Source organism: Herpailurus yagouaroundi, unplaced genomic scaffold (genome assembly GCF_014898765.1).
Source record: "Herpailurus yagouaroundi ecotype Mexico unplaced genomic scaffold, PumYag 182, whole genome shotgun sequence".
Taxonomy (NCBI): domain Eukaryota; kingdom Metazoa; phylum Chordata; class Mammalia; order Carnivora; family Felidae; genus Herpailurus; species Herpailurus yagouaroundi.
Window position 1 is genome coordinate 21,315,580 of NW_024412413.1, and position 27,033 is coordinate 21,342,612.

Below are 27,033 nucleotides of genomic sequence, written 5' to 3' on the forward strand. Positions count from 1 at the left end.
TACTGATCAAAAAACACTTTAATAAATTGGCTTTAGTTTCCACCCTTTCCAATTTATTCTAAATAAAAACCAAATGTTAAACACAAATAAGATTAGTCTTCCCAACTTTAGTATGTATGAATAAAAATGGCAATTTTTATATAAACTACCTAGTTCTAAAAGAGAAATTATATCAGCCAGAAAACATTTTAGCCAATCCCTCCCTATTCATAGTAACACAAAACAGCTTTCCAAGGAAAACTGACCAGTGAGACAGTTATGTTTGCGCTCTCGGCTATAAAGAATTAAATTCAAAATGCATTTACTCTTCTAATGAAAGATAACCTAGTCTCAGGAATAGTGTAAGCACTGTTATGGTAGTCTAACTCTTAAATTAAAATATGAGCTGAGATACAGTTTACTGTAATAACTTAGCTAAGCAACCTTTGAAAATTAGCTGAGGATCAAAGTATTCACATAAGTTTAAGATCTAATCTTAGGATGAAAGGTAACACAGATCCTTAACCTACTTTAAAAAGAACACTGAAATTAAACCTTTCGATCACAGCCATTCAAAACTTTAATTCAGAATGTTTCTTAAATATCAAATTTCTCTTCACAGACGCTATGTCCATTTTCTTCATAATCTTCTCTTGTTACTACCATATCTTCAAAATCATCATTCTCTGATATCAATTTTCCACCTTCCCAGGCATAAGTAATAGGGCTAAAAATAAAGTTAAAATAAATGAACCCAGATGATTTTACAGAACTGAAATGCAGAAAACATTCATTAGTAGCTAAAACGTGGCAATCTCTACCCAACCTGATTTAACAGAAAACAAAGTGTAAAAATAAAGCATATGCTTCATAGGAATAAGGCAAACTATTAAAGAAAAGAACCTTGGTCACTAGTACAACTAAGTGGTTTCTTTCTTTTTTTTTTTTTTTTAACTTGTACCCTGAATTTATGGACCCTCTCTAAAAAAACAAGATTATAAGCAAAAGATCAAAAATGCATAAAAGTTTGAAAAACACTGTCATAACTGAATCTAAATTCTGTATGTGGCAAAGATATGTCACCTCACTAATTTGCACAGCAACCCATGAAACAACATATTATAACATTTTACATATTTGGAAAATGAGGCTCAGAGAGGTTTTCAGTGCTTTCAGTGCTTTTGCTGCTATGTTTTCTTCTAATAAATGAAACATTTAGGAAACACAGCACATGATACACAGTTACATGGTAGGACAAAGACATTAAGTAAAATTGGGACATATAAAACATCCAGTTTGGTTTGTGAGTTCAAGCCCAGCGTCAGGCTCTGTGCTGACAGCTCAGAGCCTAGAGCCTGCTTCAGATTCTGTGTCTCCCTCTCTCTGCCCAATCTCCTCCACCCTCCCTCCCACTTGTTCTCTGTCTCTCTCTGTCAAAAATGAATAAACATTTTTAAAAATTTAAATAAATAAATAAATAAATAAATAAATAAATAAATAAAACATCCAGTTTGGTTTTATTTCTAACCAAGGTTATATACCTTATGTTATGACTCAATTCTGTTTCTAATGTTCCTCTCCCCCAGTTCAGTTTAAAATCTGAAAAATGGTGAAAAGCTAATAAATGTTTTCCTTATTGTATTCCATACATGTAACATTTATATATGTATATGTAAAACAGATATGCAATAAAGACTTGATGAATAAAAGAATGAAAACTCCTTCTGTGGATCCCTTGGCATGTAATGTGTGATGACTTCCATTTAAAATGCAGGATAAAAAACATGTGGGGCAAACAAAACAAAACAAAATAAAAGTGTGGGAAATAAAGAGACATGGTGGAAAAAATAATAATAAAATAAATAAACAGGATGAAAATCCAGTATGCAAAGTATATGGACATTATGCTGATAATCATTACAATATCCAGCAATTGTTTACTCTTTAATCTGATAGCGATAAATTAAGTGAGCAGACAAGGGCCTTCTAGTAACTGCTATTGATTTAGAAAAATTCTATTTTCCTTTAAAACAAGACTCTAAAATTAAGCCTGGGTGGCTCAGTTGGCTAAGTATCCAACTTCGGCTCAGGTCATGATCTCACAGTTCATGAGTTTGAGCCCTGTGTCAGGCTCTGTGCTGACAGCTTAGAGCCTGGAGCCCGCTTCTGATTCTGTGTCTCCCTCTCTGCCCCTCCCCTGCTCACACTCTCTCTATCTGTCTTTCAAAAAATAAACATTAAAAAAAAAATTTTTTTTAATTAAGAGTCAGGTATATGGGGTCTTATTTCTAACTCTGCCACTTAAGACTGGGACAGTGGGGAGGGGGCGTTATTTAGGAATATATTTGGTAAGAGACATGTATTTGCTCCTGACTCAAGATAAAGAGAACTAGGTTTTAGCCTGGCCACTGCTATTAACTTCCTGTAAAGCCTCTGCCAAATCACGAGCCCTTATTTCTTTATTTACAAAGTAAAAACATTGGACAGGAGGACTTATAAGCCTTTTTTTTAATGTTTTTTATCTTTGAGATAAAGAGATGGAGTGGGGAAAGGGCAGAGAAAAAGGGGGACAGAGGATCCAAAGTGGCCTCTGCAGAGAGCCACAGCAGAGAGCCTGATGTGGGGCTCAAACTCACGAACCACAGTATCATGAACTGAGCTGAAGTCGGATGCTCAGCTGGTGCCACCCAGGCACCCCTATAAGCTTTCTTAAGGTTCTAAAAGTATACCTTATTTTTTCCTCCACAAAAGTGTAATGATACCTGTTTTTCTCATAAAACGGGATAGTGGGTAGATATAAAAGATTTCTGAATCAAAAAAAAATGACCACTGTGGCATGTCGGTGACTCCAGTCGGTTAAGTCTCCAACTTCTGATTTCAGCTCAGGTCATGACTTCCCAGTGTGTGAGTTCCAACCCTTCACTGGGCTCCACACTGACCATGTGCTGACAGTACAGAGCCTTCCTGGGGTTCTTTCTCTCTTCCTCTCTCTCTGCCCCTCCTGCATGCTCTATCTCAAAATAAACTTTAAAAAAAAAAAAGGCTACTTAAACATAAAAGTTTACTAAAATACAGGTATCCCATTTTTCAAAAGTTTGCATTACACCACTTCACTTTTACAAGAGACTACATTAGTACCTCTTTTTGCTAACTGAAAAGGATTTTTGCTTTTCCAAATAAAGGCAAAAAGCAAAACAGCATTCAGCATTCATTTTGCAGCGAGCCATTACAGAGGCGGCACACACCTAAGCAGCAAGAGTGGCACCGCTAAGCTTCTCCCCAGGAGCTACACGCGGCATCTCAGCATTGAGCTGCCATAGCTGTGAACTGCGTCCGTGAGCATCTATGCGTTACCTCCATTTATTTTGCATATCCGTTAGCAAGATGTGTCCCAAGGTATCAGAAAAGCCTAAGAGAAATTATTCTTTGGGTCTGCAAATGCTCAAAATTTTTCTATATAAGTTAATAGTAATTGCTTCTTCATTTTAGGCCATTTGACTTAGAAAAGGTTTCAAAGGAATGTTCTACTTTTGGATAGCAGGGGAAACCATTTTTAACAATGGTTTCCAAAACAACTTACAAATTGACATAATTTATCTTCATGGTTAGTTCTTACATTTCTATTATTCTTGATAGAAACTGTCAAGAAATGACACATCTTAGATAAAAAAATCAGATTATAACCTGATTGCTTTGCCGGTAAAAATCTCTTAGGAATGAGGATTGATTTACTATATGGATACTATCTTATATTAATTGAGCACCCATTATGTACCAACCATTATGGCTGGCACTTTACATACTTCATCCCATTCAGTCCACTGAAATGTCAGGTTTATTAATTCAATTTTTGAGAAAGGGAAAATGAGGATTCCAAAAGTGAAATAACTCACTTAAACTCAAGTCTGCCTATTGACCATTTTACCTACAAAATGACTTCCATGTTTTATCTATCAGCCAACACTTACTTTTCAGGCAGCACAACTGAAACATCATAATCTGTTGGAGTGAGACATCGAACTTCTGAGTAAACCCGATCTCTAAATCCCGGGAAAAGGGAATTTCCTCCTGTCAAAACAATGTTCTTAAAAAAATGCGGCTGCATTTCTTTAAGGGGGGGGGGGGGAAAGAAGAAGAAAAAAAGGCATCAGAAAATCTGTTTACTTATCTTTCTGGAAAGACGAATATAAGGGTTTAAGTAAAAGCCATCAGTTATAGTAACTGGTTTGGAAACTACATACTTTTTTAATAACCATAAGAATTATTTATAATATTTCATAATGAGGTTAAAATTTACAGAAATTGACACATCAAACAGAATGAAATATGACCTCACAGATCTTTGAAAGAAAGGCTAAGGTGAAGGAGTTGAACTACTAACTACTTGTTACATACACATATAAGCTACACATAAATGGGTAACATTCTAGAAGCAGACAGTTGATAATTATACTTCTTCCCTAAAATGGAGGAGGTCTTTCCGTAAGTTGAGATTGTAAGCTAGTGTAAGGCTAACATGGAGGGCATTTTAACTTGGAAGCCCAAATTTCCATGTTATCTCATTGAGACAGACATAATTATTTACATTTGATAGTGAAAAATACCCATAATCCATAAAAATAAAGCATCTTTTGTTCTACACTCATTAAAGTTACATACTGGCAAACATTAAGTGCCACATTGTTAGCTGGTATTAAAAGTCTACTAAGCATCATGGGGAAATCTATGAGGAATCAATTAATAAATACCAGCCACCATACCCAAAGCTTCTGTTCACAAAACAGGGGCAGAGTTCCCTTATATTGACACTGAGCCTCATGACATTAAAGCAGTATGGTATAAACTGCTGTATACCAATAACTGCAACCTTGTATAAAATGTGAAATTAATGAGACAACACAGAAACAGTTGTGAAATAATTATACTAAGGTGATAGCATTATGTGATTTTCTTCTCTCTCTCTCTTTTTTTTTTAAATGGGAGGAAAGGACATTGCAAGTGCTAGATTTGTTCCAATCTAGGAAGACACTTGGAAGATATAAAAGTACTCTCTAAAACTCTAGAAAATTATGTAGGTGAAGCTTGCTTCAGAAGAACTCACACATCACTGAAAAGCACCATACTTCAGCTTCATTAAAGTTAACTTCCTGTAGGGATGCCTGGGTGGCTCAGTAGGTTAAGCATCTGACTCTTGATTTCAGCTCAGGTTATCATCTCACAGCTCATGAGTTCAAGTCCCATGTTGTGCTCTGCACTGACAGCGTGGAGCTTTCTTGGGATTCTCTCACTACCTCTCTCTCTGCCTCTGCCCCTGCTCTCTCTCTAATAAATAAATAAACACTTAAAAAAGTTAACTTCCTGTATATTATTCCAAATGAAACTAGAAGAATCCAATCCCATCAATAGCTAGAAACGATAGCTTTGTTAAATTATAAATTTTGATTCTCTGTAAATAAATATGAGTTAAATTAAAACTTTTCTAAAATGGACATGGCAACTTAATAGTCATGGAGAGATTAATTTCTTCAAGGTTTTTTTTTTTTAATGTTTATTTACTTTTGAGAGAGAGAGAGACAGAGTGCAAGTGGGGGAGGGACAGAGAGCAAAGGAGATGCAGAATCTAAAGCAGGCTCTAGGCTCTGAGCTGTCAGCATGGAACCTGATGCAGGGCTCAGACCCACGGACTGGACCGTGAGATCATGACCTGAGCCAAAGTCGGTTGCTTAACCAACTGAGCCACTGAGGCACCCCTAATTTCTTCAAGTTTAAATAGACCATAATAACATTCCCTGTATCAAATTTCTAATCTAGGACCAATAAAGTAAGAATTATTCAAGTGCACTATGGAATTTGGAAATCTATGCAAATAAAACAGACTTTGCATTTGCCCAAAATTACTTAGAAAGTTCAGATGATTTCTCTATGGCTCACAGAGCTTACGATTTTTTTAGAAATATCATTACGTCTCAATACTTTAATTATTCATGTACCTTCAGGTAAGTTCTGAATTGAATAGACAATAGCTTCTGGAATACCCATTTCTTGAATGCCTATATCAGAAGGATTAAAGAGTATTTCTGGAACAGCAAATCTCTCATTGGCCAGACGAAGAATTTGTTCCCCAGATTTATATTTTCCACTTAACACCATCTCTTCCCTTGGCTTAAAGAAAAATAAGATAAAAAAGTTTAAGCTACATTTTCTAGTTCATATGACTAATAACATTTAGTAACATGCTATTTTAACATATTAATCATATTCTCGGAAGTTTCAGGATTCTCAAAAGTTAGAAAAATGTGGCCTTCTCTGTTACCTAATCTACACAAAGAAGTAATTGCTGACTCTACTGTAGCTGTTCCCCAAAAGATGATCTGGCTAAATTATTCCACACATTTTAAAACAGAAAGAAAGAAAAGGAGAAAAGAGGAGAGGGGACCTTATATCCTACCTATAATAATAGACCAATTTCAGTTTCTAGAGAACAAAGAAGATACTCTAAAAAACATTTACTAAGTCTAGAGGTGCCTGGGTGGCTCAGTCAGTTGAGTGTTGGACTCTTGATTTTGGCTCAGGTCATTATCTCATGGTTAATGGGATCAAGCTCTGCATCAGTCTCTGCACTGATGGCATGGAGCCTGCTTGGGATTCTCTCTCTCCCTCTTTCTCTGCCGCTCCCTCACTTATGCTGTTTCTGTCAAAATAAATAAACATTTGAAAAAACATTTTCTGGAGCATCTGGGTGGCTCAGTCGGTTGGGAGTCCGACTTCAGCTCAGGCCGTGATCTCATGGTTCATGGGTTCGAGCCCCATGTCAGGCTCTGTGCTGACAGCTCAGAGCCTAGAACTTGCTTCAGATTCTGTGTCTCCCTCTTTCTCTGCTCCTCTCCCACTTGTTCTCTCTCTCTCAAAAATAAACACTTAAAAAAAATTTTTTAAACCATTTACTGTCTTATGTTTCTATCACTACCTACCTTGACTCTCTTATTTTTTATTTATTTATTTATTTATTTATTTATTTATTTATTTATTTATTTATTTTTAAGTAAGCTCTATGCTCAACATGACATTTGAACTCAGGACCCTGAGATCGAGTTGTATGTTCTACCAACTGAGCCAGCAAGGAGCCTCTACTCTCCTATTTCACATGTTTATTGGACCTTGTGGCTCTGTTCAGTAGGATTTCTCCTTTCCCTTGTATAAAAAAAATTAAATATTTAAATTTATTTATTCAATCTTCAAAAATAAATTTTGAAATCCATGGACTTTATCAATGAAATTTTCTTGTTATTTACTGCTGAGATGTGTTCCTGAAGAGACTAGAAAAAAATAATCTTTTTTTTTTTTTTTAAATAATCTTCTACCACATTCTATACCATTAAAATAATGGTCCTTTCCAATTTTACTAAGAATCATCAGCTTGGGCACCTGGGTGGCACAGTTGGTTAAGCATATGATTTTGGCTCAGGTCATGATCTCACAGTTCATGAGTTTGAGCCCTGTTGACAGCTCGGAGCCCGGAGCCTGCTTCAGATTCTGTGTCTCCTCTCTCTCTGCCCCTCTCCTTCTCTTTCTCTCCCTCTCTCTCAAAAAATAAACATTAAAAAAAATTTTTTTTTTTAGTATCATCAGTTCTTCTAGATTCAGTTATAGACATTCATTTGCAATTATATATGCAATTTTCCTCCTGGAACAGAGTATAACCCAATCCTTTATTTAAGTATAAAATACCTCAAATATATAAAAATCTTAATAATTGCTAAAGACTAGGGGACCTGGGTGGCTCAGTTGGTTAAGCATCTGACTTTGGCTAGGGTCATGACCTCCTGGTTCATGAGTTTGAGCCCCGCAACAGGCGCTGTGCTGACAGCTCAGAGCCTGGAGCCTGCTTCAGATTCTGTATCTCCCTCACTCTCTGTCCTTCCCCTACTCGTGCTCTGTCTCTTTCTTTCTCAAAACTAAATAAACATTAAAAAAATTACTAAAGACTAATGTATTTAAAGAACATTATACATCCTTTAATATAATCAGTACATACAATATATTCCTTCCACTACATTGCCTCTCTTAACCTGGATATAATTCTAAATTCTATCATTGGAAATTCCAAGCTCAAAACATTATTCTTAAATAAGAATATCCAAAATTACATAATTTTCATAATACTCTAGGTAGAACAAGGAAAACTGCAAACCACTTTTAACCCAATAAACTACTATTACAGTAGCAAAAGAAAAAAGTGTTATTCCTTCATAGTATTCTTCCTTCTCAGGCAGAAATAAAAAATATTTCCTATAAATTTATTAACTTATAAATTCACTTAAAAGTGATACTGGCTTGGGTTTAAAGGATATAACTCATTTTTTCAACATCAAAATAATCTGGAACAGATGTAAACTTGGGAGAAATTCAAGTGACAAAACATTAGAGATTATGTAGTCCATTACCAAGATTTTACAAAAGAGGATCATGTGACTATCCCGGATCAAATATCTAAACTAGGGGAAAGAGCCAGAACTAGATAGCCTTGTTGACTGTTGGCTCTAAAGCCATTAATCATTAATACGTAATCTGGAACTACAAGTAGTTTCTGTTTTAAGAGTACAACTCCAAAAAGATTTTTTAGGACATAGTCAAATGAAGGAATTTAGAAGAGCTGCTATTTTAGTCAATGTAGGCCATGATTGCCACACAGTCTCATAAATTTTGTTCCGATATTGTAAAAGAAATGATCAGTTTAAATTACAATGGCTCTGCACAAGGTGTTACCATAATCATTATGAACCTGATTTTCTCAACTTAAGTCCATTTTACTTTATTAGGCATCCTCTTTCTGATAAGAAAATTGCAATTTGTATCAGTTGTAATCAGTAAAAATATCACAGAGCCTATTACTGTTATTGTTACTATCATTCAGTACTAGAAAATGGAGGTTGTACCTTTTTCCAAGCACTCAAAAATACTTTCTTTATTTTTTCTTTATTTTATTTTTTATTTAAAAAAAATTTTTTTATGTTGATTCATTTTTGAAAGACAGAGACACAGCACAAACAGGGGTGGGGCAGAGAGAGAGGGGGACACAAAATCTGAAACAGGCTCCAGGCTCTGAGCTGTCAGCACAGAGCCCGACGCAGGGCTCAAACTCACAAACCGCGAGATCATGACCTGGGCCGAAGTCGGATGCTCTACCGACTGAGCCACCCAGCACCCCTCTTTTTTTTTTTTTTTTTTTCTTGTGGAGAGAGAAAGCATGAGAGCACAAGCAGGCTGAGAGGCAGAGAAACAGGGAATCCCAAGCAGGCTCAATGCCCAGTGTGGAGCCAGGTGTGGGGCTTGATCACACAACGCTGGGATCACGACCTGAGCTTAAGTCAGGAGTCAGACATTAAACAGACTGAGCCACCCCAGCACCCCTAAATATATTCTTGAATAGTTTTAACAATATTCTGAGTATAAGAGCTCTCAAATAATTATAATTTTTTCATTTCATGTAATTATTTTTTTTCTAATTTCATAAACATATATAAAAGCAAATAAATAAAAAATTAAAAAATATAAACATATATCAGCTCTCATCAAAGTTGTTACATATCAGGCAACAATGAAGTTAACCAAGTACTAAACTCAATACACTTTAGAATTAATTCTAACACATACGAAATAAAACTGTTTCTAAATCTTAAAATTATTGGAGTGCCTAGTGGTTAAATAAAAAAAATAAAAAATAAATCTTAAAATTATTAAGAGATACATATACATAATTTTTTGTTTGTATTTTGTTATTTTAGGTCTTTTTTCCCAAATATGCACATGACTTAACATGTACAGGTCGCCTCTGAACATCAGTTTGAACTGCATGGGTTCACTTATATGCAGATTTTTTTTTACAGTACATTACTGTAAATGTATTTTCTCTTCTTTATGATTTTCTTAATAACTTTTTCTTTTTTCTAGCTTACTTTATTATAAGAATGCAGTATATAATGCATACAGCATATAAAATATGTGTTAATCAACTTTATGTTATCAGTAAGGCTTCTAGTCATCAGTAGGCAAGTAGTAGTTAAGTTTTTTGGGGGAAAGGGGACGGGTCAAGGTATATGCAGATTTCAACTGCATGGGGGCAGGGGGGTGTCAGCTGTTCAAGGGTCAACTATATTGTGAATAAATTACAAATTTTAACATTGACAAAGTAAAGATTAAACCATTATTTTTGAAGTAAAAATTCAATGTAACATTCTATCATCTAGCAAAACTTGAGGCCAACTGACTCTGTCTACTCAATTGATATTAAAGTCCACAAGTTAAAAAGGAGTCTATAGCCTATGACCAGATATTGTTCACAAAACCAAAGGCCAATAAAAGAGCTGCAGGGATGCCTGGCTGGCTCAGTCAGTTAAGCATCTGACTCTTGATTTTCGCTCAGGTCATGATCTCATGGTTGCTGAGTTCGAGCCCCACATCGGACTCCTTGCTGACAGTGCAGAGCCTGCTTGGGATTCTCTCTCTCTCTCTCTCTCTCTCTCTCTCTCTCTCTCTCTCCTTCTCCCTCTGCCCCTCCCCTGTGCTCACTCTCTCTCTCTCAAAATAAATAAACTTAAAAAAAAAAAAGAGCTGCAAACAATATTATGTACCTTCTGCCTTTTTTCTCCAAAGACAATGAGTAAAACAATGGTCAATTCAAGGAATAACATCTCTATTGGCTAACTATATAAGATGCAGGTTTGAGTAAACAGGGCTTAAAATCTGGCAAGGAGAAAATCGGTGGCATTTAGCAGATAATGTCTAGTAAACTGATAGGGTGTCATTTGCAGGGCAGGAGAGAATACATTTAAAAAAAGAAAAAAATTTATAGACTTAGTTGATGGTACAGTTATCTGGAAGAGATTTTTATAAGATTAAGTTATCAAACTTAAGCACTAAGCATTTCCAGGGACAAGAACTAAGAACATGGATATAGATTATTTTTCAAGTGCCCTGGGTGATTCCAACATCAGTCAGGTTTGGAGAAATTGGGAATCACTGAGTCTTTACTCAGGGTCCATCCCTAAAGAAATATAGATGACTTTACTACCATTAACTCTACAAAGTGCTTTAAATTATCTGTAAGGTGCTTTATATAACTGGAGTATTTTAATGAGTAATAATATATGAAGATGGTGTTGTCTATATATTTGCAGTTTTCATTGTCTTGTAAATAAACTACAACTTGGGCTTCCAGTTCACGAACAAGCAACTTGATCTCATAATTTGTTCCAACACCCACTTCTAAAAGCCAACCTACGACCTTCCACAAGGATCTGTTTCTAAGAACATTACAGGATGACTTCAATTTTATGAGGCTTTGGGTAGCCTTCTCAGAATTCTGACTTGTATTTCACTTCAATAGTATGGTAAAAAAAAAAAATATATATATATATATATGTATATGTATATATATATATTTAATTTTAGGCATATAAAAAAGTATAAATAATTTAAAGAAGTATAAAATCCATGTATTCATGAATTAGTTTGATACTTCATACATTATCACTCCCCCCTTTTTTTTAATTTTTTTTTAAGTTTATTTATTTATAGAGAGACAGAACGAGCAGGGGAGGGGAAGAGAGGAGACCCGAAGCAGGTTATGCACTGTCAGCACAGAGCCCAATGTGGGGCTCAAACTCACGAACTGCAGGTCATGACATGAGCCAAAACCAAGAGTCAGAGGCTTAACCGACTGAGCCACCCAGGAGCCGCCCTCCCCCACCCCCTGTCTTTTAAATTTTTTTTTTATCACTCCCCTTTTTAATTTGGTGTTATCATTCCAGTTTTATACTTTTAATTCACACTTATGTATTCTTTTTTTTTTAATGTTTATTCATTTTTGAGAGAGACAGAAAGACAGAGCATGAGTAGGGGAGGGGCAGAGAGAGAGGGAGACACAGAATCCAAAGCAAACTCAGGCTCTGAGTTGTCAGCACAGAGCCAGATGCGGGGCTAGAAACCCACCAGTCGTGAGATCATGACCTGAGCCAAAGTTGAACACTCAACTGACTGAACCATTCAGGCACCCCAATACTTATATATTCTTAAACAACATAAATTATTATTCCACACAGCCTGAAACTATATATATCCTCCTAAAACTTGCTTAAAGACATCATGTTTTAGACAGAAACATGTTTGTGAGATTTATCCATGATTATCATGTAGCGCTATTTCATTTTCACTATTGCTTATTTTATGAACGTGTCAAGATTTATTTATTCTCCTCCATTAGCGGATATTTGGGCTTTTCCCTCTTTCACTCTTTTAAAGTATACTGCAGTGAATGATACCATAAATGTTTCCTTGTAGAAATATGCTTACATTTCTGACCAAAGATTTTTAACTTCCCAACAGTCCTCCATCAAGCCAGCTAAAAGGGCAAACTTCACATTTACCCAAACATAGAACTGATAGTTTACCTGAACAGATCAAAGATAAGGAGAAATTATTTTGACATCCAAGATAAACTGCTGCTCAACACTTTGAAAGTGCACTGGATTTTGCCCTTTTCCACTACAATCTGATCATATCAGACCAAACAAGTAAAATTCAGTCATGTCTGCTATGTCAATAATTTTCACAACTGGAAAACAGCCAAGCTCTAACTGGATTTAAACTAATTCTTAAGAAAATAGAAAAGGGTTACCCATAATATAGGTAATGATCCTATCTATCTCCAGATTTGTCCCTTGTGCTATCATTCAGCTGATAGTCCTTTCTCTAAATAATTTTAATGAGATATTTATTAATCACTTATACACTTGTGCCTGGAGAAAAGGCCACCAGGAAAGCAGTTATCAACAACTCTGTAAGACTCTACCAAACCCAACTAGATTTTTTCAAATCTGCCTGAGGTGGGCACTTCAAGAAATGTCATTGAGGATTTTTTAAATTACCTTACAAAAGCCCTTTTTAATTGTACTGAAGTCAGGCAAAACATAGTCTATCATTACTGTATTTTCTTCTCCTTTCAACCTGGAAAACGAAATAGAGATACGTGAAATAATTAACTATGTATAAAATTACCCAAGAATCAACTTTCTGATTCTTAGATTACTATTATACATACTTTGCAATATCCATATCTCTATAAAAATCCTGAGACACATAGCATACATCTTCTTTCACTTGATTAATCACATGCGTTTCATCCATAACATGTAGCTGCCTAAATGGAAATAAAAACAGTAAAATTTGAAATGGAAAAATGTAAGTCTAATTTATAATTACCACTTAAAATATTTTTTCTGGGACGCCTGGGTGGCTCAGTTGGTTAAGCGTCCAACTTCAACTCAGGTCTCAAACTCTCGGTTTGTGAGTTTGAGCCACGCATCAGACTTTGTGCAACAGCTTGGAGCCTGGAGACGGTTTTGGATTCTGTGTCTCCCTCTCTCTCTGAGCCTCCCCTGCTTATGCTCTGTCTCTCTCTCTCAAAAATAAATAAAGATTAAAAAAAATTTTTTTAATAAAAAAATAAAATATTTTTTCTGGAATTAAATCTTTGGGTAATTGATTTTTTTTAATATTAAATTTCTGAATGTGTAAGATATTTTCAACTTTATGGAATAATTATACTTCAATTGTATATAATCTCCACATTACCCCTCTGAGGGCACATATCAGTTCAGTTTGCACAAAGAAATTGAAAATGAAGGCTTTAAGTATGGTAAGGCTTATCCAATTAGAGAGCAAACCTTTTCCTCTAACCATTCTGAATAGAATCTTGCTAAAATGACTTAATTCTTTACACTTTCTTTTCTGATTATAGCAGTATTGTGGGTTAGCACACAGTACCTGGCACATAGTAGATGCCTAATAAATATCTGGTGAGTGAATCCAAGAAAACACAGGCTTAATGAAGAAAACAAAGATGCTTTAAAAGCCAAAACTGAAGACAACACAAACAAATGGAAAGATATTCCATGCTCATGGCTTAGAACAATAAATGTTATTAAAATGCCCACACTACCCAAAGCAATCTACAAATTCAATGTAATCTCTATCAAAATACCAAAGTATCTTTCAGAGAACTAGGACAAATAATCCTAAAATTTGTATGGAACAACAAGAGACACCAAAAAGCCAAAGCAATCTTGAAAAAGAACAAAGCTGGGGCGGTATCATAATCCCAGACTTCAAGATATGCAACAAGATAAACTACAAAGTTATAGTAATAAGAACAGCATGGTACTGGCAGAAAAACAGCCATATAGATCAATGGAAGAACATCAAGCCCAGAAATATACCCATGTTTATATGGTCAATTAATCTACAACAAAGGAAGCAAGGATATATAATGGGGAAAAGATAGTCTCTTCATTTGGTGTTGGAACACTGGAGAGATACATGCAAAAGAATGAACCTGGGCGACTTTCTTACTCTATACACAAAAACAAACTCAAAATAGATTATTAAAGACCTAAATGTGAGATCTGAAACCATAAAACTCCTTAAAGAAAACAAGCAGTAATATTTTGGACACTGGCTTCAGCAACATTTTCCTAGATATGTCTCCTCAGGCCAAGGAAACAAGCAAAACAAAAACTATTGGGAGTATACCAATATAAAAATCTTTCACACGGTGAAAGGAACCATTAACAAAATGAAAAGACAACCTACTGAATGGGAGAAGATATTTATAAATGATATATCTGAAATGATATATCTGATAAGGGGTTAATATCCAAAATATATACAGATATTTTATAACAACACCAAAACAAAGAAAAAAACAAATAATCTGATTAAAAATGGGAAGAGGACCTGGATAGACATTTTACCAAAGACAACATGCAGAGGCCACGAGACACATGAAAAGACACTCAACATCACTCTCATCAGGGAGATGCAAATCAAAACCACAGTGAGATATCACCTCACACCTGTCAAAATGGCTAGTATCAAAAAGACAAAAAATAACAGGTGTTGGCAACAATATAGAAAAACTCTCAAGCGCTATTGGTGGGAATGTAAATTTGTACAGCCACTGTGGAAAATAGCATGGAGTCCTCAAAAAATTAAGAATAGAGGGGTACCTGGTTGGCTCAGTTGGTTAAGCGTCTGGCTTGGGTTCAGGTCATGATCTCAGTTTGTGAGTTTGAGCCCCACATTAGGCTCTCTGCTGTCAGCCCAGAGCCCACTTTGGATCCTCTGTCTCCCTCTCTCTCTGTCCCTCCCTCACTCTGTCTCACTCTCAAAAATAAACCTTTTTTTTTTTACAGTTAAAAACAGAAATACCATATGATCCACTAATTTACCCAAAGAAAACAAAAAGCCTAATTTGAAAAAATATATGTACCCCTTTTTTTGAAGCATTATTTATAATAGACAAAATATGGTAGCAACTTTATTGCCAATTGATAAATGGATAAAAAAAATGTGATGTACACCCACACCCACACCCACACACTGAAATACTAAGCTGTCATAAAAAAGAATGAGATCTTGCCATTTGTGACAACATGGATAAACTTAGATGATTTTATGCTAAATGAAATAAGTCAGATAAAGACAAATCATACATGATTTCACTTCTTTGTGGAATCTAAAGAACAAAACAAACAAAGCAAAAACTGACCTGTTAATACAGAGAACTGGTAGTTGCCAAAGGGGAGAAGGTGGGGGGATGGGCAAAATAGGTGAAGAGGTGTAGGAGGTACAGGCTTCCAGTTATGGAATAAGTCACGGACATGAAAGGTACAGCATAGAGAATATAGTCAACGGTAGTGGTGACAGATGGTAGTTACACTTATAGTAAGACAACATAGAGTTGTCAAATTACTATGTTGTACACCTGAAATCAATGTAACATGTGAACTATGCTTCAATTAAAAAAATGCAAAAGAAAGAACAAAAATGTGAAGTTATTTCCTTTGAATATTTTTCTCTACACATATATACTACATTTACTTTTTTAGACTAAACATCATCTCACATTTTCTTATGCTATGATTCTTTAAAAATATGGTTATTTATGGTCCCATGATATTTATTAGAGCGATCTATGAGTATGTACTTATTAGCATTCCTAGTGTTGGAAGTTTAGGTCAGGGAAGAAAGATACTTGTGTGTGTATAAACATGGACTTTGGTTTTGTTGTTGTTTTTTTTAAATACTCTCTATGGCCAACTTGGGGCTTGAACTCATGACCCCAAGATCAAAAGTTGCATGCTCTACTGACTGAGCCAGCCAGGCAGCCCAGACACCTTGGTTGAATCACAACTTAGCAACCAAGCTACTTGACCTCTCTGGGACTCAATCTCTTCAACTCTAAAGGGGTCATGATAATAAGATGACCGACAACACATCTGTGAGAAGTAAATTATTCTAATTATACATAAAGTATTTAGCATAATCCATATACTTAATAAGTAAAAAACATTATTATTGCTTCCTTTTGCTTTTTGTTACCTTCATATACACCATGTTTTACCTTAAGACTCACTATTGCACCAATGAAAAGAAAAGATGGTAATTAAACTATGACAATTCTAAGGTATCAACAGCTGGAAGATCTGTCCCAACTAGAGATGTGGAAAAAGTATACCTCAAAATCGAAGCACTATAGGTATTTTTATCTGTATCTCGGATTATCTCGTTATTTATTCACACTCTAGAACACAGAATTTGAAATACTGTTAGTATATTGGTATATTGCCAAACTGTTTACCAGAAAAGATATTTCAAGTTATGCTCTGATCAGCAGCTCTACTAGGAAGTACCATGAAAAAGAGGAACACTAGGGGTGCCTGGGTGGCTCAGTCGGTTAAGCATCTGACTTCAGCTCAGGTTGTGATCTTACAGTTCACGAGTTCGAGCCCTGCATCGGGCTTGTACTGACAGCTCAGAGCCTGGAGTCTGCTTCAGATTCTGTGTCTCCCTCTCTCTCTGACCCTCCCCTGCTCGCACTCTGTCCCTCTCTCTCAAAAATAAACATTAGAAAATTTTTTTTCGAAAAGAAACAGAGGAACTCTTATTGTTAACCCATATATCCCAACCTCCTAAATAAATGCTAAATAAATATTTTAACTGAATCTGTAGTTACTACAGATGTTTAACATTTTTTTTTATGTCTGAGAATTATCCATTTATATATTGTGACTGTATGTAACTCTAATGATTAACTGTGCTACTGAACATTTGTTTTCTGAGAATCATCTAGTAACCATTTCATACCAAGGTAATGCTTTTTTTATGGATCAATAAGAGCCCTTAATATATTAAAGATAACAATTTGGTGTCACATTTCTTCCAAATTTCTCAGGTTTATGTTTGTATTTGTTTTCTTTACAAATGCTTGAAATTAGTGGTTTTCCAGACTAGGAGGGGACAAAGAGGGATGAGAATGCTGGTAATATTCTCCTTGAACTGTGTTCTGGTTACCTGGGTATATTGTTTTTACAAATTCATTGGATTATACATTCCAGGCTTGTAAACTTTACTCTTTTAATTAAATATTTTCTTGTTGTGGTTTTATTTTTATATTTAAGTCTTGAATCCATTTGAACTTTAGAATATGAAGCAAAGGAAAATTTTTCTCCAAACAGCCAACTTTCCCTGTATCCTTTCTTAATCAATCACCTCTTCAATGGTTTCTGATGCTTTTTTTTTTTTAATTTTTTTTAAACGTTTATTAATTTCTGAGACAGAGAGAGACAGAGCATGAACGGGGGAGGGCCAGAGAGAGGGAGACACAGAATCTGAAGCAGGCTCCAGGCTCTGAGCTGTCAGCACAGAGCCCTACGTGGGGCTTGAACCCAAAAACCGTGAGATCATGACCTGAGCTGAAGTCCGACACTCAACCAACTGAGCCACTGAGGCTCATAACTGTTTCTAAGTATTTTTGCCACCTTGTTCTTTTCAAGCTGAACTTCAACAGCCTTCCTTTTTAAAATATATGAATTTTTTCCACTCAGCATGGATAAATGATTAAGTGCACAGGCTCTGGACTCAGACTGTCTGGGGTTTGATTAACATCTTCATCTGCCTGAACTTTCTCTGCCTTTCCGATTTGCTGCTTCTAATCTGATGGGGATAGAGGAACTAAATATCCAAACCTTTTGAAACTGAGCCCAATTCTGTTTGGTTCTACAGTGAATAATATTCACATAATCTTAACACTGTAAATGCTACTTATGAGCCTTCCACTTTTAGAATTAATATATAAGCAAGGCAAGAAGAATTAACTATAGTAAAAAGTAATATGTAAATGTTATCTCAATAGTTAAGAAGAAGTGGTATAGTATTATGTTTAATGAAAAAAGTGACTCTATGAAGGTTACATACTATAGGATTCTGTTTCTTGAAACAACAAAACCACAGAAGTGGGAAACAAATTAGAGATTGCCAGGGGAGAGGGACACGGTGGGAAAGCAAATATAAAGGATTAGCAGCACAAAGGAGTTCCTTCGGAGCGATGGAATAGTTCTGTATCTTGACTGTGGTGGTGTTTACATGAATCTATACATGGGATAAAGTTGCATGGAAATACACACACATGAATGCATGTAAAAAATGTTGAACACCTAACATTACCTGTAGTCTGGGTAACAATATTATACCAGTGTCAATGTCATCATTTTTATATTGTAATAGTTATATAAGATGTTACTAAGGGTACACAGAGCTCAATGTACTATTCTACAACTTCCTGGGTCTGTAATTATTTAAAAATAAAAAATTTTTTACAAATGTACTAGAGGGGCGCCTGGGTGGCTCAGTTGGTTGAGCCTCCAACTTCAGCTCAGGTCATGGTCTCGCAGGTTGAGTGGGTTTGGGCCACACGATGGGCTCTGTGCTGGCAGCTTGGAGACTGGAGCCTGCTTCAGATTCTGTGTCTCCCTCTCTCTCTGCCCCTCCCTGCTTGTGCTCTGTCTCTCAAAGATAAATAAACATTTTAAAAAATTTTAAAAACAAAAACAAATGTACTAGAGCCACGAGGGATGGCTAAGGGGAGCGGGTTTCTTTTGGGGGTAATGAAAACATTCTAAAAATGTTCTAATACACTACAACCCATTGAAAATGTACCCTTTAAATGGGTGAACTGGGGCGCCTGGGTGGCGCAGTCGGTTAAGCGTCTGACTTCAACCAGGTCACGATCTCGCGGTCCGTGAGTTCGAGCCCCGCGTCGGGCTCTGGGCTGATGGCTCAGAGCCTGGAGCCTGTTTCCGATTCTGTGTCTCCCTCTCTCTCTGCCCCTCCCCCGTTCATGCTCTGTCTCTCTCTGTCCCAAAAATAAATAAACGTTGAAAAAAAAAATTAAAAAAAAATAAATAAATGGGATGTGAATTATCTCTCAATAAAATTGTTTAAAACACTGGGGCGCCTGGGTGGCTCAGTTGGTTAAGCGTCTGACTTCGGCCCAGGTCATGATCTCACATGAGTTTGTGTGTGAGTTCGAGCCCCACATCAGGCTCTGTGCTGACAGCTTGGAGCCTGGAGCCTGCTTCAGATTCTGTATCTCCCTCTCTCTTTCTCTCTGCCCCTCCCCAGCTGATGCTCGCACTCTGTCTCTGTCAAAAATAAATAAACTTAAAAAAAAATTTTTTTTAATAAAAAAAAATTTGTTTAAAAAACTAATGGTACATCTGACAGAATAAAGAAGGAAAATGTGGGAGGAAAGGTAGAAGGAAATGCAGATTCACTTATTTTTTCATATGGCATGGAGGGGAACTGAGAGAAAGTGACAGTGTCATACAAGCCAAAGTTAATGTAGCAAGAAATTGAGATTTAAGAATCCTACTTACAAAACAAAACAAAAAAATCCCACTTACACTTTTAAACAAAATAAAATATAAAATAATAGCATAAATAAAATTTAGGAGCAGAAGAGTTGGATGTGGCTAAGTACACTAATTCCTCATCTTTTAACAATGGGCAGTCAACTAATACTGGTTAATCCACAAACAGAAATATCAATATATTATTAAGGCTCATAGAGACTAAAAATATAAAAAATACAGTTTAAAGATGATACTTTGTGTGGAATGGAACGGACATGAGAAACGGGAGGTAGAGATTTATTTTCCTTTGAAACTCTTATTCCCTTAAATGCATTTTTAATTTGTTTTACAATATATAACATTTATAGTTTTTATAACATTTATAATTTTAAAATATTATAAACATATTAAACTCCCTAGAGTTTGGAGATACCCAAACTATGGTGGACATTAGCATTTTATATGCTAGAAAGCTTTTCTTTCTTTTCTTCCTTCCTTCCTTCCTTCCTTCCTTCCTTTTTTTTTTTTTAGTGAGCTCTACATCCAATGTGGAGTTTGAACTCCCAACCTAGAGATCAAGAGTTGTATGCTTCATCGACTGAGCCAGCCAGGCACCCTACTAGAAAGCTTTTCAAGTTGAACATCATTTGTATTTATATTATATGATACAGTTTTTAAAGCAATAGTATACAACTGTTACCTGAAGTTACAACTAATGGTTAAAGAATTACTTTATTATGTTTTTAAAAATAATTTTAAATTACTTTAAAAAGTTCATCACCAGCAACCAACCCACCCAAGGACTCAAGCTAAGTATTACCTGTAAGATATAATCTCCTTTAGATGATTGGTTAGGAGTTTTCCTCCCACATTTATCCTAAAAAGGGAGAATGCAAATTTGGTTCAGTTTATCACACCTTTCATTCAGTTTTATCCTATGAAAGACATGAAAATTAAGTACAACTCACCGAATAATTGCTTCTTTTTTCTTTTTACTTCTACAGTAAGGAACTATATGTGTAAAGGAATATCCACTATCTACAATGATACAGCATAATTCGGAAGGATTATCTCGAAAATACCTATGTGCACTGAGAGCACCAGCTATTAAAAAAAAGATAAAAAAAACTGCATTTAATAAAAGTATAATTAATTTAAAGCAATAAAGAAAGGTAACAAATTAAGGCAAGCACAAAAACAAAAACTTTCTTTTATTTCTATATGCTAGTTTAAAACAATATCCACATGGGGCACCTGGGTGGCTCAGTCGGTTAAGCATCTGCCTTCGGCTCAGGTCATGATATCACGGTTCATAAGCTCAAGCCCTGCATCAGGCACTGTGATGCCAGCTCAGAGCCTGAAGTCTGCTTTGGATTCTGTGTCTCCATCTCTCTCTGCCCCTCCCCCTCTCCCGTGTGTGTGTGTGTGTGTGTGTGTGTGTGTGTGCTCTCTCTCTCTCTCAAAAGTAAATAAACATTAAAAAAAAATTTAAAGATTGTGCTCTTAACCATTGTAGTATAGTATCGCTCATATAGACTCAACACCTGCAAGTTAAATATTTCAATACTTTCATTGTACAGTCCTGTAATGTAATTCTAGCTTTTAACAAACTTACTTCTAGATGGTATTTTCAGATTGTTTTTCCTCATATTGTCAGGCTAAGTAAGCTATTAACATTATTTCAGTGAATGATAATAATAACAAACACATCAGTGACAGAAAAGATAACTACCACCGAAACAATAATCTTTTAGAAATTAAAAATATGTGGCTAGTAGAATCCCTAGCTGGCTTACTCAGTAGAGCATGGAACGCCTAACCTAGGGGTTGTGAGTCTGAATCCCACATTGGGCATAGAGATTACTTAAAAAATATATACATGTTGGGGAGCCTGCCTGGCTCAGTCAGTTAAGCCTCTGATTCTTGATTTTGGCTCAGGTCATAATCTCAAGGTTTGTGGGATCGAGCCCCACATCGGGGCTGTCAGCGCTGAGCCTGTTTGGGATTCTCTCTCCCTCTCTCTCTGCCCCTCCCCTGCTCACATGCGTGCACACTCTTTCTCTCTCAAAATAAATAAATAAACTTAAAAAAAAGTGTTGTGGGGCTCCTGGGTGGCTCAGTCGGGTGAGCATCCAACTTCGGCTCAGGTCATGATCTCACAGTCTGTGAGTTCAAGCCCCACGTTGGGTTCTGTGCTGACAGCTCAGAACCTGGAGCCTGCTTCAAATTCTGTCTGCCCCTCCCCTGCTCATGCTCTGTCTCTCTCTCTCTGTCAAAAATAAATAAACATTAACAAAAAAAATTTTTTTTAAATATGTTGCTAGTAACTTCACTGGGGAGAAAATATTATACTAGTAAAAAGATGAAGTAAAATAAGTCTGACTTGGGGCGCCTGGGTGGCGCAGTCGGTTAAGCGTCTGACTTCAGCCAGGTCACTATCTCGCGGTCCGTGAGTTCGAGCCCCGCGTCGGGCTCTGGGCTGATGGCTCAGAGCCTGGAGCCTGTTTCCGATTCTGTGTCTCCCTCTCTCTCTGCCCCTCCCCCGTTCATGCTCTGTCTCTCTCTGTCCCAAAAATAAATAAACGTTGAAAAAAAAAATTAAAAAAAAAAATAAAATAATTCTGACTAGATAATCTCTAAGAGTCCATCTAATTTTTAAATCCCATATTTTATTCCTCCAAATCTAAAAGAATGTCACCCAGTATTCTTGGATTTTGAATGTTCCTCTTTATTCATTCCATATTTCTGTAACTTAATTGCAATCAAAATTTTAACTCACCATTTACTCTTAAGACTGCTTGGAACTGATATTCTTCAAATAGGATTTCATTCATTGATTCTTGAATTGAAGTGAAGTTAAAATATGGTTCTGTGATAATAATATTGGTATCTAAAAAATCAACCTATGAGACAAAAAAATCCCAGAAGTTTTATAACTTTGTGGTTATAAATACTTGTTTTACATATATAAACAAATGTATTAAATCCTCAAAATAATCATAGAAAACAAGCCTTATTACTATCTCCATTTAATCAGAGGGCAATCTGAGGTACAGAAGAGTTGAATAAGTTACCAAGCTTCATGGAACTAGTTAGGGACATAGCTAGGGTTTGAACCCAGAAAATTTGGTCACAAAATTCATGCACTTTATTATTTAATTTTAACTCTCTTAATGGTAGCATTAATAAAATGGAACTGTCAAATTGCTTGAAGATCACTATGTAAAAGTAATGAACAGTATAATTACAAGCATTAGGGATGTTATCTTGTTTTCAAAGTTAAAAGACCAGAAGCTTTAGGATATTTAATGTTTAGATAATTCTCTACCACACTCTTCAGAAGCATTAAAAACTGAATATTCACTCACTATTCCTAAAGTTACACTATAGATATTAAAAGCACAAAATTCTCACATAATATACACAATTCAGATATGTGGACAAAAATATTTTACTGTGAAAACAAAAATGAGATAGTTAATTGATCTAATAGTAGACATGTGAAGTGAAATTTTAATCTTGAGTTTCACAGACCATCTCTTAACCTCCAATTCCACTTCAAAATGGAAGTTCTATTCACTTGCACTTATTTTATTTTTAAAAAGTCACAGCTAATAACAGTATATTAAATGACTTAAATATATACTAGAAATATGTTTAAAATTAAAGCTAGGCACCTCAATTCTCTTCAACTCCAATCCTTGACTTACTGTCTAGAATTAGTCCTTGACCTTTCCTCTCTATTCATACTGCCTTATCTTTCACCTGAAATCATGCCACTGCCTTCCCAATGCCCTTTCTGCCTCCATTCTTTTCTCCTTCTGATCTGTCTTCTGTACTGCTAGCATAATTATCACCAGATATTTTCCTAATTCGGAAATCTGATCATCCTCCCCAAATGTATCACTCACCACAGAAGTCTCCTCTTCCATGGCTTGACAATGCGTATGAAATAATGTCCATACATTTGCAATCTCACCCCCTTCACCCCATCTTATAGTGTGTGCTGGTAAATGTTCAATAACCAGATTTCCAGAAAAAAAGAAAGCGCCCTGATTTGTAGAGCTTACCACAGTTATAAATATGGCCACAAAGACCGATTTCAAGCTATCCTGAAGTCACCAAACACTGAACACAGGAAGAGATGCACGTAATTGGTTCTCATGTGCCTGTATGAGGAACTTCAGCACAGGACTATTCAGTAAAAACTCTGACTCTATTCACCTTCATACCATGCACTCTCCCCCTGTAGATTTTAGCATAAATAATCTCAAGCATGTATTACTATTTCAGATACATGTATATTGTCACAGTATGCATAATCTTAAAAGCTAAAAATATGATTGTTATATACAATGAACATGTACAATAAGATTTATTTATGTCATATTAATGAGTGAACTAGCTTCATATCCTATCTTATTGGTTCTTTTATTAACATTAGTTAATACATCTTTGATGCTGTAACTTTTCATTTGAATAAGACATGGAAATAGAAATTTGAATACATACTCCAATTTGTTACCTGATACATTTCTTTTCCAAAAAGGTAATCCCAAACTTGTCTTTGAACATCCCAATTCACCAAGTAGCCCTAAAAAAATTCTTGTATAAATTATCACAAATATTTGAACATTTAAAAATGACATTAATATATTATAAAACATTAATTTCTCTTTATGGTTACCTCCAAACCAATTATAATGGCATGTTTTTCTCCTTTTAAATATTCTAAAATTTACAAATTAACAATAAGAAAACATCAAAGATTCAAAAGACATATCAGTATACGGAGATGCCACTCCATTCTTACTTTTATTTTAATGTGTTCATCTCATTTAACTTTAACATAAACAAGTAAAATTCAGTACCCACAATCAGCAACTAAGCCATGGTCATTTATTGCTAACAAGACAAGTTAATTTCAATTTTTGGATAATAAGACCTTGTATAAATTTTGAATAACATTTCTCTGAGATCTAAAAATATTTCCATACATACTAAATCTTAATTATACATTTAAAAATTGTTTTTAAATTTAGGTTTAGATTGCTAGAAATGACATATAATTAAATTACCTTCTGAAAAGGAAGAATATAAAAGAGTCCAGAAGGGTCCTTTATTTCATCTATCTGGTTGGCGGTAAAAGTTTTAAGACGTGCCGTTTTTGACCTGAACTGACAGTTAGGAATTACCCTATTAACAAAGAAACAAATAATATAATTATTCCCTAAATACTTCCTAAAAATGCAATTACTTAACCACCCCACTGCAGGCAAAAAATATCCACAGTGTTTCTCATTCTGTCTTCAAATAATTTAAAAAAAATTTTTTTTAAGTTCTAATACATACCACATTCTACACTGGACCCTTTATTTTTCTCGAGTACTCTTTAAGAAAACTCTAGAAAGAAAGAAAGAAAGAAAGAAAGAAAGAAAGAAAGAAAAGAAAAGAAAGGAAAGAAAGAAAAGGAAGAAAGAAAGAAATTCTTCTAAGTGGGTGCTGATCCTGCCACCACATAGATGACAGTCAGGGCTCAAGTAAAGTCATTCTGGCTTTAATGTGGAAATCTTAATACCACTCTGGTAAAAGATCTACAGGTTCAAAGTTCTAGCTATTAAAATTAAGTCACTAGGAAGTCAAAGATTTTCAATTAGCAAGATGATATAAGGTACAGAAGTAGGAGGTAGTTTTAAATATGGTTGCTGCCCACCATAAGCTTACAATCTTGTTAGGAAGACAAACTAGAGTCATATCAACCATACACAGGTGTACACATGTATGTGTGTGTGGAGAAAGAGGGGAACAGAGAGAGAGAGGGAATTGGGACAATTCTATGTCCCAATAGTATTGGGACAATACTATGCTGTCACTTTTCTATATGTTTAAATATTCTTTGAGGACATGATTTTTTAAAACTGCATTGTTATCAATCTTATGGTTGTATTATAATTGTAGTCAATTTTCTATTCTTAATTATTTAGCTTGCTTTCTTTTTTTTTAACTACATACACAATGTCTAAAATATAGAGCATGCTGTATTTACTCTTATCAAACGCTTCTTATTTATTCCTTAGGTAACTGATAACAGAATTGCTGTGTCAAAGGATAAAAACAATCATACACATTGCAAAACATTTTCCAGACGACTGTTATCAATTTACATTCCTATGCGGTCTGACTGTCCTCTTTAAAAAAGAAAGGAAAGGAGAAAGGGGGGGAAATCCTCTGTAAACATGATATATTCTACATATATAACATAAATATTTTGATTGCCATTGTAATAATTCTGTTAAATCGACTCTATCAACCAGGTCAGCCATTGAGCACTACGAAGGACTTAGGCACAAAGCCTTCAATGTTTCCAATTATTAAGGCCATTGTTTTTAAACTTTTTGGGGGTCACAGAACCCATCGAGAATCTGATAAAAGCCATAATTGCGTCCTCAAGAATATGCATACACACAAATGTCCACGATTCCTGAGGGTTCATGAATTTTGTGTATGCACCCCTCCTTCAGGAACCGCTTCTCTAGAAGCCTATTTTCCTGAGCTATTTCCTGTTATGAAAGGAAACACATGTCCCACTTCCGGGGCCTCGTAGCCTAAATTAACGCCAAAATCCCAGTTCAAAGCATCCCAGTCTCCCAACTCCAACCAGAGCATCCCTCTGGCTCAGGTTAGGGCCACGTAGGGGCATTTGCAATTTACTGTGATCCCAAAATGAAGCGTAGCATGTGAAACCATTAAGGGTCTGTCTTGTCCTAAGGAGCGAGAGAACACTTACGACACATTTTCATGGCTGTAACCGATTTTGGCATTATAGGCTCCGTTATCCAGCACTAAGGTTGTCATCTTAACGTGAACCAAACTGCACTCGCTTTCCCCTTCTGACACTTCCGTTCACTCTTTTTCCGGTACTCTATGGTTTGCATGGGCAGAGCGTAAGCGCGCTTCCGGTCTCCCTTAGCAACTGAGGACGCCGGAAGCCAGAGACTGCACAGTCTCTCGGCGGGTCCTTGAGTCCTGCAGTGCTTCCAAGACTAGCCCTTTTACGTCGGGGCAAGATCCAACAAGAATGGAAACGGCTAAGTGCTTTTTCGCCCATTCATGTTTGTCCTCTACTTCGCAGATTGACTCGTCCCTACAAATTTCTTCTAATCCCTGTAGCAAACCTGTAGCTTTGTGCCTCTCTCTCCCTGTGTGTGTGTTAACAATATATTGTTCAGTGACCTTTCCTAAAGTGCAAAACCATAAGCAATATGGAATTGGATATGAAGTCTCTTCAGCTTCATTTCCCGCC

General features: G+C 35.8%; 1 protein-coding gene across 1 annotated transcript; it reads right to left on the reverse strand.

The window, feature by feature from the left end:
* ACTR6 (actin related protein 6) lies at positions 1–26,651 on the reverse strand. The gene is made up of 11 exons (XM_040491118.1): positions 26,518–26,651; positions 24,809–24,926; positions 24,256–24,324; positions 22,510–22,633; positions 20,699–20,834; positions 20,551–20,607; positions 13,079–13,177; positions 12,906–12,984; positions 5,970–6,141; positions 3,948–4,086; positions 1–706 (listed from the first exon to the last, which is right to left on the reverse strand). Exons 1-11 carry the CDS (start codon positions 26,583–26,585, stop codon positions 577–579), a joined length of 1,191 nt encoding a protein of 396 aa, XP_040347052.1. The 5' UTR covers positions 26,586–26,651; the 3' UTR covers positions 1–576.
* Between the last annotated feature and the right edge of the window lie 382 nt (positions 26,652–27,033).